This window comes from Desmodus rotundus, chromosome 2, assembly GCF_022682495.2.
Source record: "Desmodus rotundus isolate HL8 chromosome 2, HLdesRot8A.1, whole genome shotgun sequence".
In the NCBI taxonomy this organism is placed as follows: Eukaryota; Metazoa; Chordata; class Mammalia; order Chiroptera; family Phyllostomidae; genus Desmodus; species Desmodus rotundus.
In genome coordinates this window covers 91,284,380-91,302,810 of record NC_071388.1, presented here as the reverse complement: position 1 = coordinate 91,302,810, position 18,431 = coordinate 91,284,380, and the positions used below count along the sequence as shown (strand labels likewise).

Below are 18,431 nucleotides of genomic sequence, written 5' to 3'. Positions count from 1 at the left end.
TAAAAACTTACCTACCCTGTGACTGAGCAATTCCATAAGGCACTAAGTATGTACCCTGGAAAAGAAAGTTTGTATAAGTTCACCAAAAGATATGTATAAGAATGTTCGTAAAAGCTTTCTTTACAGTAGCCCCAAACTTGAAACAACCCAAACATCCATCAATAAGAGAATGGATGAATTAAAGGTCATATTCATAAAATGAAGCTACTGATACACACACAGAGGAACCTCACAGACATTATATCAAGTGCAAAGTGCCAAACAAAAAAGAGTACCTACTACATAATTCCATTTATATGAAGTTCAAGAGCAGGCAAAATTTATCTATGAGGAGAAAAGTCAGAATAGTGATCAGACATGAGGCTGCTAGAAATGTTTTGGATCTTAATGTGCGTGGTGGTTACATACACGTATATATGTAAAAATTCACCAATCTGTATAAACTTAAATTAATGTACATACTGTATATTACTGAATATATTTTATACTTAAATAAAAAGTTAAATGCTATCTGTGGGAGTCTGAACTGATGTTAGTTTTCTCTTGACAAATTTCTTGAGTCAGCCAAATCTAAAAGTTACTGTGCTATCACTCTTCGGAGAAAGAAAGAGCCAGGATGCCATTTCGTGTTGGCTTGCCATCAGCGGGCTGTGTGACTTAGGGCAAGTAGCGTAAGTTCTTTGCACCTTAGTTTATTTGTTGGTGCATTATCTGTCCTTTTTCCTTTTCAGGGTTGTTGTGCAGGACAAAGAGGTTTTATATTTCAAGTGTTTTCACACCATTTCAAAGGAATATTTAAATGCCAAGGGGCGATTCTTTTCCACACCCTTCCTCATTTCCAGCCCCCTACACGTGAGGCTGAAATGCAGGGCTCTGCTAGAATATAGTTTCTTGGTCGGCGTCAACAGCTCCTCTGACCTGTTTTATTTCTTGTGAGAAATTGAGATAAGTGCTAATTTGCTGCCTCCATAAGTTCAGAAGTCAGGTAAATTAATTACTAGTATCGATGTGCCACTTAACTTTTCACATAAGCAAGTAAGCTACAGATTTGGGGGAAGATATGAAAATCCAGCTTTTAACTCCGTGCTGTGCAGTTCGTGCTTGGCTGTGTTTTCTTACGTGGTTTGGTCACATTCAGATCTGTGGCTTGGAAAGAGACTGGAGCCCGGTTGCAGTGGCGCAGAACTGACTGCCTCAGGGAAGTTTTCGGGGAGTTCCTGAATCCAATGAGGTTAAATCCCATTTTTTAAAATGTTGCTGAGTGGCAAATGTGCAAATTCACATCAAATCTTTTTTTGAAAGCCTTAGAGACAGCTTAGTGTAGGAGAAGGAAATTGGTTACTATGTCAGTGTTTCAAATGAAGTCACATTGCTTTGTTGTTGTCTTACCTCTGGACAAATTTAGAAACACTTATCGCCGTCATCATTGTACCCCAGACGAAGATTTATGATTTCCCAGTTCATTGCAGACTAGCTCTTCTGCCTCAGTTTGGTGGATAAAACCTCTCCCTTGTAGGAGCGAGGGCTGGTACACACTCCAGCCCTCGGGTGGAGGCATAGATTCTGCCTGACCTACTGGGCCTGCGTGGATGAGTTTTGGAGGCAGCTTTGGGGGACTTTTTGATTCTTGACAGTGTGTGTGTGTGTGTGTGTGTGTGTGTCTAAATGTTTTTTAGGAAATAAACCCCCCCCTGCATTCCTGTTCTTTCTGTCCATTGTTAATTTTGGTTCCGAATCAACAGCCTCCCAGTGGAAACCTGACACCTTATGCAACATGTATTTTAATTTAAAATGAACCTTTGGGTTTATAGCCCTTTGCCAAGTGCAATCATTGAATTTATAAAAAAGACTTTGGTCTTGACTTTGCAAGCTTAGAAACTGGAGCAGCAGTTCTCATATGAATCCAGCTGTTCCCGTTTAGAGAGCCAAAACGATCCAAAGCTGTAGTTTTATTGCTTGGCTTTCTTAAAAGCACAGTAAGTTTCACTGTGCTCAGATTTATATGACAGACACATATCTTCTGAATTTTGAAAAAATCTTCTTTTATTTTTAAAAATACTTTGTTTTTTAGAGAGAGGGGAAGGGAAGGAGAAAGAGAGGGAGAGAAATATTGGTGTGTGAGAATTAATTAATTGGTTAACTTATTAATTGGTTAACCAATTAACTTCATTAATTGGTTGTCTCGCCCATGCCCCCAACTTGAGACAGACCTTAAGTGCTGCTAAAATAAAACAGGGCTAAGCCCTCAACCAGCTGGGGACCTGGCCCACAACACAGGCCTGAGTCCTGACGGAATCACACTGGCAACCTTTCGGTTCACGGGCTGGCCCTCAATCCGCTGAGCCACACCTGCCAGGGCAAAACCTTCTCTTTTTGTTAACAGGTTCAAGAGTTTTATAATTTTAGGCTGTGTATTTTACATATATAAATACATGCACAGATAAAGGTTGAATCATTATGGTACTGCAATCTATATTTCTTTTCTTCAGTCTTGTTACTTAAACTACTCATTTTTGACTACTAATCCAGGTTTCTGCAATATCTGCTTCATCCAGGACAGTGACTTTCTCTGAGTTTCAGTTTCTCCATCTGGGACATGGGGATTATAACGATACCAACATCGCAGAGGGGTATTTCAAGATTAAACACGGTAATGTATATGAAACCCTTGGCTGAGGCCTGATGACAGATGTCGACTGTTTTAACGATCAGTTCTGCCAACACGCTTGTCCTCCAGCAGGGGGGGTGTTGTAGTTCCTAAGGATCAGGGAGATGGAGCCATTCATTCTCTTCTCAGAGCTCTTTGCCCACTTACAATGAACAAATTTTAATTACTTGTTTCATGTACATCTTCCCTTTTGGACCGTGGACCCCATGACGGAAGAAACTGTGTGTTTTGCCCATTGCTGTGTCCAGTTCCTTACCCGGCCTGCCCAAGCACTTCTTCATTGTCCTTTGGCTGAAGCAGTATTTCTGATTCTACATGCGTAAACACTGGTACGGCAAGGAAACGGGGGGTAAAGGGGAAGTAGACCCCTTGAAAAGCAGGTTGCTTTACAAGGTGTCCCATGTTAAGAGAGCAGCAGAGTAAAACTCAAGCCTGAATTTGTCCTCTTCCTTGAAGGGGCCTCCCTAGAACCAGGTGCTGAGCCTTGTGGAAAGCTCAGATAAGCAATGTAATAAAAATCATAAAATGCAAATCAACTTTTTTTTCTCTGATGGCAATGCTATAGCATTCTAAAATAGAGAGCTTTTGAATTATTTCGAATAATCTTCCATTTAAAGCACTTAAGAGGCCAAACTCATGAAGAATGCCGAGAGTCCGGGAAATGGGGGGCCCAGGAGCTAGCCACCACGGGATAGTGCGTCAGAGCCCTTGTCCTCACGCAAAAATCTTTCACTGTGTAAACCGCTAGTTTTCTAAGTCATACCTATAGTGCTGGGGTAAAAATGGGACACCCAGACTTGACTGAGAACTTGACTGAAATATGGCAACACTTCAAGGCTGTTCTGTATGAAAAGACCAGCTAGTGTTGGTCTCCAGTGAAACGGATGTGTTAGATGGCAGGGAATTCAAGGCAGTAAGACAAAATATAGAATAGAGCCAAGGGATTTTTAAAAAAATTTAGAGTTCAGGGAAAATTATGAAATCTAATCTAGAGATAGGAAGAGGGCAGAGCTCCATTTTCCTCAGATTCAGGGGAGTTGGGGATAATTCTATGTGAATGTTGGGAACCACTTAGTCGTCTTTGTAGTGTAATAAGAATAGAAAGATCACACTTCGGAAAAACTGTAGGATGAATTCCAGCCCCTCCTTGGAGCTCAGAGAATGAGGTCTTTTTGTGGAGGAGCCCTGTCCAAGTGAACACTCTGTTACTGTGGCCTTTCGGAAACTCAGTGGTGCAGGCTGGCCGGTGCCTCTTGCCAGGCATATTTGAATTCCTGTGTGTCAAGGCCTAGGAGTTAGCAGGCGCTTAACCTTGCTGACAGTGGTGCCTTCATACAGAGGAGATACTAAAACTTAGCCACATTGGTTTATCTTCTCCAAACAGCATTAAAAAACAAAACAAAACAGCAAAAAAACAAAACCCCCAAACAAAACAAAAACCCAAAACAAAACAAACCCTACTTTTAACTGGGCAGAATAGTGGTAAGGAAGGGTTACATTGCTTTGGGCAGAGGCAAATGGTATCTTACTCATAACATTCTTTCTAAATTTCACCAGGGAACATTAGAGTCATTTCCAAACCTGAGTGACCACTAATGCTTCCTCTTTTGGGGACCTGTTTTGTCGCCGGCGGGCTGAAGCCCTTCCTCACACAAGCTGAACACCCAGGCTTTCCCACAGCACATTTGGGGGCCGGGGCAGGAAGCGCTGGGGAACGCTTGCACCTGGCATCCCCGAGCATGATAGTAATAGCTACTTGAGGGAGGAGAACACCCAAGCCAGAGAAGGCAATAGTGAAGTGTGACATCATACCCAGCTAGACTTCCCCTGTGACCCCAGCTGTGGTGGCAATTTCTCATCTGTGTTGGAATGTGAGTTTTAAGGGCTTGAGGCAGTAAAATGCAGAAAAGGGGGCAAGGCCGGGGTGGGGCGGGGAGCTTGGAGAGTCTGAAGAATCTCTGCACGTGAGGCCCCGCCCCCGCCCACCTCCTGGAACTGAGGACAGGGAACAGAACAGCTGGTTCCGGTGGAGTCTGCACATCTCCACCTTTGTCACCCTGGTGTAGTGTTAGCATCAGGTGGATGGGGAAGGCGAGAACCCTAGAGGTCCAGCAACTCGCCAAAGGTCACATGCAATTGTATTTGGACTAACGTCTGACTCTAGAATCCTTCTCCAACTCTACTGTTCCTTTTATGAAAAGTGTTTATTTTTGCTTCTCTCTTTCCCCCAAGTTTTACACAGAGAGACTACCTCCCAGAATGAGAAACATTTGTGTATTATTTAATTCACTGACACATACATTTTGTGGTCCCGCAGAACATTCTGGTGGCTCTTTGCTGCTACAAGGGAAGCAGCTGCGAGTTTCTTTGTCCTGGGAGCTGGCTCGGTGACCTCCTTCAGTCATGGAAAGTCCCATCCTCAGATAGACTCCGGTTCCCACCGGCTTCAAGTGCTGCTAAAATAAAGCTGGGCTAAGCCCTCAACCATCCAGCACCAACAGGTGGAGTGGCCTCTCCGGCATTCATCAGAGGTGTGAAGGGGTTATTTTTTATGTGACTGCTGGCCCCTCTGGCTGCCACATCGCTGTCCTGCTCTGGCTGAACCTCTCTTGTTACCTCTGGGTCTGCCCTGCCAGGGGCCTCTTCGCAGTGGCTGTTTTTCTCCAGTTACCCTCCTGCTGAACTCGGCTTTCGGAGTTGCCTTCCCTTTTCTTGTAAAGAGTGCAGACCATGAGCTCAGGTACAAGTCGCACAGGCACTGTACTATGTACGGACGAGGGACCGGTCAGCTCTAACAATCTCTGCTCGCCCCTCCACCCCGCACTCCTATCCACCCCACAGATGCAGTCGAGCCATTTCCTTGAGTTCTCCAACCACAACGTGGGCACCGCAGGAAGAATGAGTGACAAGCACCTTTAGACTTGACATGTGTAAGAGTGGGCTTGGGCTGGGTTTTTAGTCCTGCTGTAGTGAACACAACGGACCGCAGTGTGTGAGTTTATGACACAACACAAGCACCGGAAAACGGTCCAGAATACAGCAGCTCGATTCGCCCGTTTCTACAGGGTCCCGCCCCACGCCCATGGACGTATTTCCCAAACAAGCTTCCGAAAGGCAATGTGTCTTAGAATGTATTTACTTCAGGCCACAGGGCTACTTGAACAGTCGTTGTGTACATTTCCTTAGTGGATCTTTTTTAGGGGGATTTGAAACCGTAAGCCCACTAAAAGAAAAGAATTGGTTCAAAGCAACCATAGTTAAACAGATTTGAAATTTCTTTTAGATGTTAGACTAACACAACCATGTAACATGGCCTTCACATGGCCTATGGAAGCCAACAATGTTTTTACATTTGCACAGGAGTTTTTATTTTATAGAACACTTTTCACCAGTATGAACTTATCTGATTATACCATGATCACGTGAGGCAAGGATTTTGTCCCCAGGATGGGATGCCCACAACTTTTAAGGAATAAAGAGTAACAAAAGACCAATTACAAATTTGACGAAATAATAAAATATTTCATTAACAGCATCTTTGTGATTTTAAAATGAGGGAAATTTTGCTATTCAACTTCCAAAGTGTGTTTTGAACATTATGCAGATGTGTGAGAGAGAGGATAATAGCTTTTGTAAAAAAAGAATGGCTGACCCGTTTCTCTGATGAGTGGTCAGGAAAGCAGAGGTGAGAGGGGACTTCCGTGCCACGGGCAAATGCGTCTGTGTGTGCACGGTGGCCAGCACGTTTCCCGGTTCCATCGCAGCAGGCACCGAGGAGCCTGGTCCAAATGGGACTCTCGGGGGCAGAGCTGCCAGACAGCGTGGAGGGAAGTGGGGTGCTGGGCTTTCAAGGCCTTGCTGGGGAGACCATGAGAATCATTAGGTGCAAGCAAGACGACCCTCAATCCCCTGTGCTCTTTGCAACTAGGGAGTTAGAGTAACGTGCATTCACCCTGGGAGTCGCTTCTCGAGAACTCCAGGGAGAAAGTCTGGAGGTCCTGATCCACATAAAGTGGCAGCGAAGGGGCTGGGTCAGTGGGAGAGGACCCCTAGCGCAGTACCCCTGGTTAAACACTCACTCCTTCCCCAAAGGTGCCGTGGGCACAGAATTGAGCTGGTTGAATCGGAAGCATGCGAAAGTACTTTTGCCTTGGCCAAGTTAGCTCCAGGAGCTCAAATCCTTAGGGTGGGGCCTGTTCGCCGGACGCTGACTGATGACCCCTCTCTCTTAGCACTGTCGGTCGTTTCTCTTGCTCCTCCTGCTGGTAGAAAAGTTCTCTCCTTTCCCCTGCCACCTTAGAGACAGTCTGTGGAGCAACAGGGCCTGGTCCCTTCTTTTCAAGAAGGCAGAGCCTGAGTTATGGGGTCAGCACACAGCAGTGAAATGAAGACACCAAGGAATAAGTAATCACCCCAGCCCTGGTCCTGGGGATGAGTTAGGAAGAGTGTATGACCAGGCCTCCTAAGGAGACCAGGAACCCGGTGTGTGTGTGGTGGGGGGCAACAACCAGCATTCCTTCTGAGGAGGTGATGAGCTGCTGCTGTTAAAATATCTGTCCCAATTGGGTAGGGCATCGGGTCCACCGACTACCAGACTCTGAGGAACCACGTCGTCCCAGGACCCTGGAGAAGCCAGCTGAGTTGTCTGGAACAATAGATGTTGCAAAGGTGCAAAGGAGCCCACCTAAGTTTGTGGGTGGGGAATCTGGGCTGCTGGCCTTCGTGGGCACGGGAGTGGCTGGAGGGAAAAGTGCAGCATCATTCTGACATTGCTGGTGCGTCTCAGGTGAGGTGGGGGGGTCCCGAGACAGCAAGTTGACTGACGCAGCCTTTGTCCAGTTTCAGAGTTGCAACAAAAGGGGGTGAGGCTTTCTCGACTGTTCAGGGCTTGGTCCTGCCCACAGCCATCGCTTCTTTTCTTCCCCGCTTGGTGCGGATTTGAATCTCCTCTGCTCCTGCCCTCCCCGTGTGAGTGTGTGCAGAGCTGACCCCACAGGGGCTGAGTGGAGCATTTGGCAGTGGGTACTGTGCTGTAGGCCCTGTGTGTTTTTATGAAGCAGCACCAAGATCGATGGCTCCCTCTTCCCGCTCTTAGAGCTGGAGGCTCAGAAGACAGGGATCTGGTCCCTCCGAACCACATCCAGGTCATCATCCAGGGTTAACAAGACCTGAAAGGTGAGGGGCAGAGGAATGAAAGGAACGCGTGGTCACAGCCACAGTAAGTACTTACTTTCTCTCTGAGACTCACGCGGACCGAACCTGTAAGTGCCCTTGCTCATTTTCATGTCTTCTGCAGCCTTCTACAGTGCTGTGCGCTCAACAGGCATGTGTTATATACGTAGTTCATTTATTAATTAATTCAAATGTTTATCACGGGTCTATCATGTGCTACTCCAGGCGCTGGAGGTATAGCTTGCCAAGAAAGGGGCAAAACCTCCTACCATCCTGGAGCTTACGTCGGAGAGAGGGCTTCAGAGAGGAAGCAAATGCATGAGTAAAATATATGTAGTGTGTTAGACAGAAATATGTGCTAGGTGGAGTGTGTTAGATGGTCCTGTGTACTAAGGGTAAAAATTAAATGATGGTCAGAACATGGGAAGTATAGGATGGGAGAGATAAAATAATTTTGAGAGGGTGGCTGGGGAAATCATTATTAGAAGGACCATTTAGGTCAAGACCTAAAGGAAATAAAGTTTTATTGCAGAAAGTGTTGCTACACAGAAAGTGTACCTTCCTCCTCCATTTTTACGTCCCAACACCGCCACTCTCTCCACTGGGACCCTTCACTCCACTTTTGTTGTCTCTCTCATTCTAATTAAAGTGACTCAAAAATAAAAGCCTTGAAGGATTGTACAGATTAAACTTCCAAACTTGCCACCAGGGGGTAGCCCTGCTCCGCTTATGAGGTTATAAGGCTGGCGGAGACGGCTTAAATCCCGCAGTGTTGGGAGCCCAGGACACCTGCTCCTGTTATTTGTCAACCGAACCTGTGTAGGTGCCACGGACTTCTATTTGGAAAATCAAAATTAATATGAAAGGATTGCAGGAGGTATCGTCCAAGGATCTTATAACACGTTTGGCTTCTGGGAAAATGTTGGGGTAAAAAATAAATGGAGGGACTAAAGAAAAGATTTGGAACCAACTGGTTAGAAGGTAATGGAGGCCTTGATGCTATCCTAAGCTAGTCCAGGAATTTGTAAGTTATTTGTAAGCTATTCCGTGAGGCTGGAAGCGGAGGAGGAGGAATGTGAATCTAGCATAGGGAGTAACCTAATGTTACCAAAATTTTAATGGATGCCCACAGTGATGCCTGGGGCATTCTGGGCATGTGAATTCCAACAACCAGTTCAGTCCGAACCTTGTGCAGCTTAAGGAAAACCATTTTGTCAGTCTGTGTCCTAAAATATTAAAGAGTAAAGAAAAAGAAAAATAAACATCGAACCCCAACATAAACAAAAAGAAAGAGAAAATCTGGACACTGAATTACACCGAGGGATTGCAAAGGGATATTAAGAGAGGAATATAAAGCAGGGGGTAAGGAAGAGGGGAAGAGAAAAAGGAGCACAGGATTCAAGAGAGAAGAAATTAACAAAAAAAGGTATTATAAACTCACCAAGAATGAGAAAAATAGGGCAGTGGCAGACAGGAAGTGCCAGATGTCATGGTCATCGAAGAAATCCAGCAGGATACACTCCCGGTTCTTCTCCCGGGATTCGGCCGGGGTTCCCTGAGGGAAGGTGAGGCAGCACGTGGGCGGGCGAGCAATCCCTTGGCTCAGCTGTTCAGAGGGCTGAGCAGCCAAAGCTACACAAATGCGAACTCCTGGCTCAAAAACTTAGCTTCCAAGAAAACACACAGTCACACACACACACACAAAAACTCGTACATAAATGTTTACAGAAGCATCATTTGTAAGAACCCCAAAGTGGAAACAATGCAACTGTCCATCAGCTGACGGGTGAATAGATCAAATGTAGTGTAGCCACACAATGGAATATTACATTGCAATAAAAAGACATGAAGTCCTGGTAAAGCTACAGCATGGATGAATGTAGGAAACATGCTAAATGAAGGAAGTCAGACTCAAAAGCCACATGGTGTATGAGTTCACTAATATGAAGTGCCCAGAGTGGGCAGATCTACAGAGGCAAAAGACAGGTTAGTGGTTGCCCAGGGCTAAGGGGTTCAGGAGAAATGAAGAGTTAATTTCTGGAGAGATAAAAACGTTCTACAGTCGATCTCGGTGGTTGTGAAGATGGAGTGGAGACTTCCCTGCTCTGCGCCCCAGCAATATCACTAATTTCCCAGGCCTCGGCTTTCCAGTCTCTGAGATGGATGTATAAACACCTGCACCTGGGCATTTGTTTTTGGATGATGATTATGATGAGAAAGGTGGAGAAGATACACTTATCAAGGTTTTTGCATATGTTAAACATTCTTTGAGAACAGGGTGTAACATAAGAGACACGGAAGATCAAATTTGCAGAGTATGGGCTTTATACATTTGGGAGTGCTACCCTGATAACGATAGCAACGTGCCCTTCATCGAGATAGTAAAGCTTTTAGAGAAAGCTTTTGCTTTAGAGAATACCAAAAAGATTAACAACGACAAGCACACGGAGAGAGGGAGGCAGGATGCTGAAAAGGCAAGGTGGAGCAAGAGTAGCATGTTGGAAAAGAAAACTGTTCTCTTACCTCCCAGCTGCTGAGATTCTGGAAGAAAAAATACAGGGCAGCAGCCCACAGCACAGCGGTGGCCACAATGCAGAAGAGCGGGATGGGGAGGACCTTCTCAGAGCTGCGGAGCTGCGGGTGGGAAGCAGAGGTTGCCACTCTCACTGCCAGCCTTGGGCGGGGGCGCTGCAGGCCCCAAGCCGCCTCCTTACCTTCATGATGATGTAAAATGCCAGGTAGAGCAACAGGTTACAGATGAAGATGCCCAGCATGTAGGAAGCGAAGTCCCTGGGTCGGTAGATCAGTCCAAATAGGGCGCTATGCACACGGGCGGGAATTACTTTGTAGCCATAAGGGTGGATTTGTAACATTATTGACTTTTTCTCTTTCCCACTCTCATTTTTGCAAGGAGGGGAATTAAAAAAAAAAACCCCAACCTCTTTAACATATAAGTAACTTTTAACTGATTACACCTCCTTCAGAACATTCATTTTTAACGATTGGAAAGTTCCCATCAGGGGATGCACCATTAAGAATCATACTTCACGTCTGATTGAAATGAGTTTTCCCTTCATATGGCAGCCAAAGAAAGCTAAACCACACCGTCACAGGTATTAACTAAAAATAAAAGACGTGTTTTCTTAAAATTACTTACAAGGACCAGTTAACCAGATTCCCCACGATGAGCAACACCATTCTGTCCTGAAAGAGGAGAAAAGAAAACCTTGAAAACCCCTCAGCCTGTGTTCCCTCTATTTTTAGGGCCCAGAGCTCCTGTCCAAGCTCTAGTGGACTAAGGGGTTCCCACATTCCTTTTTGTAAAAATCCTTCAATTATAGACTGTTAGCGGGTACTTAGTGAGCTCCTGTGTGCCAGGCGCAAGCGGCACCGCTGGTTCTGAGCGCCTCTGTGTCAAGGTGAGGGCAGGGCTCGGGGAGGCACGTGGCTTTCCGAGGTCACCGGCCAGCGAGCGGAGACACAGCTGTGACCAGGGCCCCGAGTCCCCTGCTCAGTGTACAAGTGTGTAATGCACTGAAAACTCTAATGGAGGGTTTTTAAAAGTTGTATTTCAACCACTAAGCAATTTCAACCACAGTTTTTAAAAAATATCCTTGCTCATGGTAAAAAACAATGTATAAAAATCAAACACACGTATAATGTGGAAAGTATAAGTTCCTAATGAAAGTGACTGGAGTGGCCATAGGCCCCAGTTTGCTTGGGACAGTCTGGTTTGTGCCTCCTTCCTGGTGCAATTATTAATAGTGCCCCCTTTCAGTGACACAGTGAAATTACCTTACCTCGTTGGATGGTTATCTACAGGGACACTGCCACAGCTATGGTCGCTGTTTAACAGTTTTGTACACACACACACACACACACGTGTATTTCTATACTAGCAATCTTTCATGTACAAAAATGGGACCAACCCAGTTTGCTTTTTATGAACAAGAAGAATAAGCAGCATGCTTCTTCCCCTGACTGCACCTCAGTCACCCTGGGCCATCTGGCCCTCTAGACTTGGGGAGCCTGGGTGGCCGCCCTGAGCCTGCCCCTCCTGCAGTTCCCCACTCTCTGGCGAAGGCCAGAGCCCAGGGGCACACGTACCATGTACAGAGGCCGGCTGCACTGATGGATGCAGTCCGTGTAGAGCACCATGGCTGCCCGCCGGAACATCCCCAAATCTGCTGACGACACGATCGCATGGTAAGAAGGCTCAGTCAGAGATAATCAAAATGCTCCCTTCTGGCCCAAACTTTTGGGGCCAGGATGATGTCATCTTCACCTATAAAAACGGTGCTTTGCACCTAAGAGATGCGCGATAAACGTTTGCTTTATAAGCGACACCCACACTAGCCGCTTTCACGGAGAGCGTGCCACCTCTGTGGGTCACACCGCAGAAAGGCGGGCAAGATGTGCACGAGTAGCCAGCAGTCACAGGCAATGTGGGCGGCTGGCCAAGCCTTGCACGGTGTCCTTCAGCTAGGCTTCCCTTTGCTTATGGTTTTCTCCGATGGTGTTTCCCTTAGAGCAGAGGTGTTACGGGGCCCCTCAAGCTCACCTTAAAACATGTGCTCTCTCTAGAGGATGGGAAATCTTAGCTTGTAAAATTTCTAATCTGTATTACTCAATGTGGCTACGAGTCAGTAAGAATTGAACCAAGGGATATGGAGGGTTACTGAGCAGGTGCAGAAAACCTAAACACGTACTGAAGCTATCATCGAAGGAATTTAGTCAAATGGGGAGAGAAAGGCAGCAAAGACTTTTAAAAATGCGATTCCTCCAAAGGATGGCATAAAGCACAGTGAGTATTCGTGTTACAACTGCCGCAGGAACAGAGTCAGTGTCACAGGTGGGGCTTTCTCCGAGCAGCCCACCCTGCAGACCTCTCACGCACGGCAGGGCAAGCCTTCAGTGAGACAGGGTCCCAGCTCTGTTGTGAACGCTACTCCGGGGGCCAATTTAACCAGCTTTTGCTAGACCGTCAGATACACAGAGGGAAGAAGGAGATACGGAGCATGCCCAGCAATCGTCCAGAAGAGGGGCGCAGGCCGGGCGGAGTGGCCCTTGCCTCTGCACCTCGCTCTGGCTCGCCCGCTCGCCGAGCCTGCCCAACCTGGAGGGAGGTGTTCGGGGAGCAGAGCTGGCAGGACAACTAGGAGGGCTGCTTTGTTAAGAAAACAATCTAGAACCCTGAGAAGGGCCGCTGAACATTACCTGTGTCAGACACATCTGGATCAGTGGAAAGCAGAGGAGAAATGAGAAAGAGAAAGATTTGTGAGCAGGTAACCAAACAGGTAGACTACTGGTCATTTTATTGTTCTCTTTAAAAGGATGACTTGAACGTTATTTTCTGATTATAAAAGTAATGTTTGCTCATCATGAAGAACAGAATTTTTCTGCCTGTGCCAGACACTCAGAAATTTACTATTCCTCAAGGAAACCAGCCTGGTCCGTCTCTCCGTCTCCTTTTGCGCAGGCTTACAACTTACAGTCCATCCTCTCTCACAGGCTCTCCCCGCGGTCTTTCCTGGGCTCTGGCAGCACATTAGTGACCTGGGCAAGTAGTTCTACAGCTCTCTGTCCACCTAGGACATGCCGTGCCTCACTGCTGCTGCCCTTCCTGTGTCCATGTGTGCCTTCACGTGTGACCGGGGGCCACAGAGAAAGGGGCATGTGACCTGAGAAAGTAAAGTTAGCTTTTGAAATGGGCAGGCAGGAGCCTGAACCACTCTGTCCGCTAACTCAACTTCCTGCCTTTGAACTAAATCTAGATGCGATCTTTGCCACGATAAAATAGAGAGTTTTCCTTTTGACTCTGGTAAGCCCATAACCACTTGGGGAAGACTCCTGGGTAAGGAACTTGAAAATACTCTGTTAAGATAGACACCGGCTGTCTCCCATCTGCCCCTTCAGACCTACTTGCCACGCACCTCTCTGCCCTGCACCATGCCCGGGAGGCTCCCTGTATGGACAGCAGTGGGTTTCCTCACCCTCCGTGGATCTGGACAATGGGAAAGGCCAGCAGGAGACTGGAGGAATGGAGGACGGAGGGTGAGCTCCAAGTGTTCAGCTTCCTGTGACCTGCCTGTCTGCCAACCAAAGGTCACTGCTCTTTTCAGAGCAGCTCCCTCCCCGTGATGCTCTGTTTCCACGTTTTGGTAACCGCCTGTCCTGGGCTTATGGAGGGTAAAACTTCTCAGCTACTCACCCAGGGTTACCACACTATCCCTTTCATTCTTCCCAACCCTGCCATTGCCTTACAAATAGTCCTCTTGTGAATAAATTCTTGTCAATCTTTGTGTGACAGCTTTTTTCTATTCGGATCCTGACAGATATATTACGTGGTGGTAATGGACTACATTTCTCCTTTTTAAAATAAAGGTAAACTAAGTCAGCATTGCCAGACTGTAGGTGAAGGAGGCATAAATACAGTCGAAGCTCCTCCATGTATTAACGGTCACCATTACATATACAGTGGTCCCCCTTGTTCGTGCTTTTGCTTTCCGCAGTTTCAGTTACCTGCGGTCAACCAGGTCTGAACATATGAAATCGAAAGTTCTAGAAACAGTTTATACATTTTAAATTGTGCACTATTCTGAGTAGCATGGTAAGATCTCGAGAGTCCCATGGGACGTGACTCATCCCTTTGTCCAGCGTCTCCGCCTGTGCTCTCCCCCACCCCCCACTGGCTCGCTCAGACCCATCACGGTTGCCGGACGCACTGTCACAGTACGGCGGTGCTTGTGTTCGGGTCACCCTTATTTTACTTAATAGCGGCTCCGAAGTGCAAGAGTCGTGATGCTGGCAACTAGGGAATGCCGAAGTGAAGCCATAAAGCGCTTCCTTGGAGTGAAAAGGTGAATACAGTACAATGAGACATTTTGAGAGAGTGACCCCATTCACGTAACTTTTATTACAGTAATTGTTACAATTGTTCTATTTTATTATTAGTTGTTATTATTAATGTCTTACCGTGCCTAATTTATAAATTAAACTTTATCATAGGTATGTATGCATAGGAAAAGCAGAGAATATACAGGGTTCTGCGCTACCCATGGTTTCAGGCACGCCCCGGGGGACTTGGAACACAGCCCCTGCGGATAAGATGTGGGGGACTACCGTATCTGCATTCAGTTTATCTTTCCAACTCTGGGAGAACCCAGAACAGCAATGCTTCAACTTACTTTCCTTTTGAAAGTTGGCTTTGTTAGACTGAACTTGCCTCTGGGTCTGGAGGATGGGAAATGACCAGCGCACCAAACCAAATATCCTACACAGCCAGCTAATGATGCTTCCACTGGGGGATTTGGAGGTGCACTGGCTATGTTACTGCCATGGGCAAACCTACTGACAGTGCCGAAAAGGAACCTAAACTGCCAAAAGAAGAAAATGTTTTATTCAGACTCCTACTCTTAAACAAGCCACTTGTTTATGTAGAATCACTCTCAGACCTGAGCCAGAGGGGGTTGTATTTTAGAGGCCCAAGTTCCTCCTGAGTGCAGAGTCTGCAGGGCAGTGGGACTGCTCTTTCTCCTTCTAGATCACATTCTGGATTCCCGGACCCCAGAATTTCCTGCCCAGATGACCTTGAGCCTGCTCTGGGAGTCTGCACAGCCCCGTGCTCTGGTCTACCTTCCTGCAGGCAGATGGCGCCATTAGAGTACGCACTTGTAAGGGCAAGGGGTGGCCAGCTGGGTGGTGAACGAGGGCGTCTATATGCATGCCTGTGAGACCCCTGAAAATGCAGGACAGAGGCGAGGCGGGCAGAGAAAACAGGCAGGGCTGGGGACCAGCTCTCCTGTAGAGCCATGTTCTGAGGATCCAAGAATTCTAAATTTGAACCCAACTGTCTAGGTTATAACAAAGGCATATCATATTTATCAATTTGTTGGACTTTCTTCCTGTTTTCCTTCCATGTATTTAATAGTTTTAAGTCTGCTTCATTTCTTTAAAGTCTTTATACATATGGTATGTAAGCGTTTATTTGCAACCTTGCCTTGGGTTCTGCAAATATTAGGAGTAGGGTTATGTTTATGTATAATATTCTTACTTGACATGGAAAAAGCATATTTAAGTCTGACTTCATGGACCTTAAAATGACTGATGAAATGCAAATACCCTGAGATGACTTGAACCTGCTCCCATGTGTATGACCGACCAACAGCAGATCAGACGCTGATTTCTGGAGAACACAGTGTCATCCTTGTGTTCGCATGGCCAGAGGGCTTTCAGGAGGTGTTGCTTCTAGATTGACAAGTTGGTCTCAAAAAGTGCCAGAACCAGAATTTGAAAATAATATATAATTCATTCCTGGTAACCTTCTAGCATGGTTAAAGAAATATTCCTTTTGAATGCCACAAATAGAAAAACATCCCCTAGGAAGACAGAAGGAGTGATACAGTAATCATACTGTCCTGCAAATACACTTCCAAAGTTTCATGGGTTGTAAAGTGTTTGGCACTTGGAACTGGAGGTATGCCTCAGCTCTCAGGTACAGTAAGCTCAGTTTCCCAGGTGACTGGAACTAGTGATAACAGTTTATTGCAATCCAATAAAGGAGAGGAAGCTTTCAGAGAGAATGTCTGCTATTAAACACAACACAGAATTCAGAGCATGTATTCACAATGACCAGTAACCCTTCCATTTGGGATCAGTGGACATGGTGTTGTCGCAGTGTGTTTGGTCCAGGGTAATAGGCGACTCACCTATCTTGAAACGACCCATGTAGTAGATCTGGGTGCTGAGGGCCAAAGAGGCAAGTATATGGATCACAGAGAAGATGAGCCAGAACCACACGTCATTTTTTCCAAACACCTAGGAGTAAAGCCGGAAGTTACCTTCATCTTGGGTTTTTCCCAGAGAACTTTCTAAAGTCGGCTCTGTCTCATATCTGCGTAAGGAATCAAAAACTGAGCTTTGCATGCACTTTGGTCCCCTGCCACCCCTTCTTTGAGCTCACAGGGGTCTTACTGCACCCAGGGAAGGTAAAAGAATGGTTACCTGGCCAAATAAAAACGAAAAAGGGAAGAAACGGGTGGGGCAGCTGAACAACAATGCTGAAGGAGCAGTGGGTTTAAAGTTGGGGGTTGCTGCTCTTCAAATAGCTGCAGACAACTAACACTTGTCCATGCACATTTGGAAAGTGTTTTCTAATTTTTTAAGTCGGTCTCTCCAAACTTGCACATCCCCATTTCAGACTCACATGAGTCAAGTCCCAGCTTTACATTAAGACTCTTCAGGGATAGTTTTACAGGTGCCAATTACATTATATAAAATAACTAGCTAAGTAACTAAATAAAACACCATGAATGGATCGGTGATCACAGTGTCATGAACCAAGGATTACGATTACTTTAGTTCTGTTCACTTGAGCTCCAAGAAACAAACAACAAAAAACCTCCCAAGGGGGTACTTTTCGGAAGGGAGGCTAAGGCCGTGGGTTGGGACGCACCACTCCGAGGACGGTGAGTGTGATGACGAAGGCGAAGGAGGCGTAGGCAGCATAGGCGCTGGCGTTGATGTCCGGGTGGCGGGTCTGATAGAGCTTCAGCATGCAGAGGCCGGCGATCATGTACATGAAGGACGTGTCTGTGGGCGCAGAGGAGGAGCCAAGACCATCAGGCAACAGTTAGATTTGTCCTCAGCCTGGCAGAACCCTCTCCCTTCAGGCCTTGGAATATTTGTTGCCCTCAGACTGTGTGGAGACCTCTGCCATGCCTGCCCCCCAGGTTCATTCTCTAGGCAAACCCCACATACTCCACGTCTGAACCCCCCCAAAAAAGGTTCCTAGTTTACAGAAGAAAATTATCTGATGGCATGATAAATAAGTGACTATTCCCACTTGCAGGGGTATTTGTGTCTGAATGCCGGTGTTCAACAACAATGACAAGAGAAGCCCTAATCGTGACAGTTAAGGCAGAGTGATGATGAAATGAGTGTGGGAGGTCCTTCTTGGCAACCTGAAATATAACCACATCGACTGGTGCTCCTGCGTAGCTTTCTAGCCTAAGGATGAAAAACAGCTAGAAATTAAATGTGGCTTAGCTGCAGGAGAGTTATGGAAATGCAAATTCAAACAACAATGTAATATTCCATGTTACTCAAAAATCTAATACAAAATTTGAATGTCTGACAATAACACACACCAGTGATTATATGGGGAAATGGGAAGTCTGACACAGCTAACAGGGTTGGGAATTAATGCTCTGGAGAGAAACTTGTCAGTTTTGGGTAAAACGGAAGATGCATATCTTCCATTGCAGGCGACCACAAATTCTACTTCCACGTTTTCCAGGTATTCCAGAAACCTCTCTCACAGGTACACCAAACTGTACATAAGGATGTTCATTACAGTACTGTCTGTGACAGCAAAATATTGGTAACATCTGAAAGTTGTTCAATAGAGGAATTGATAACTGTGGTATATTTTTGTACAGAATATGACAATGCTTAAAAGTGAATGAACGGATACAATCCAGCACCCATTTAAGACAAAAACTCTCAGCAAAGTGGGATTAGAGGGAACATGCCTAAACATAATAAAAGCCATATGAGAAACCCACTGCCAGCATCAATCGGCCATATTCAA

General features: G+C 46.1%; 1 protein-coding gene across 2 annotated transcripts in view; it reads right to left on the bottom strand.

The window, feature by feature from the left end:
* Nucleotides 1-5,788: 5,788 nt before the first annotated feature.
* The window catches only part of SIDT1 (SID1 transmembrane family member 1), a 98,776-nt gene continuing 86,133 nt past the window's right edge, over nucleotides 5,789-18,431 (bottom strand). Inside the window, exons 18-25 of one of the 2 annotated variants that reach the window (XM_024577889.3) lie at nucleotides 17,295-17,431; nucleotides 16,549-16,657; nucleotides 11,948-12,027; nucleotides 10,998-11,044; nucleotides 10,555-10,660; nucleotides 10,364-10,474; nucleotides 9,282-9,395; nucleotides 5,789-7,836 (exon numbers count right to left, since the gene is read on the bottom strand). In XM_024577889.3, the coding sequence (XP_024433657.2) occupies nucleotides 7,774-7,836; nucleotides 9,282-9,395; nucleotides 10,364-10,474; nucleotides 10,555-10,660; nucleotides 10,998-11,044; nucleotides 11,948-12,027; nucleotides 16,549-16,657; nucleotides 17,295-17,431 (767 nt within the window). In that variant the 3' untranslated portion in view covers nucleotides 5,789-7,773. The remainder of the gene's footprint in view (nucleotides 7,837-9,281; nucleotides 9,396-10,363; nucleotides 10,475-10,554; nucleotides 10,661-10,997; nucleotides 11,045-11,947; nucleotides 12,028-16,548; nucleotides 16,658-17,294; nucleotides 17,432-18,431) is intronic. The other variant, XM_024577890.3, reaches the window with a different exon arrangement.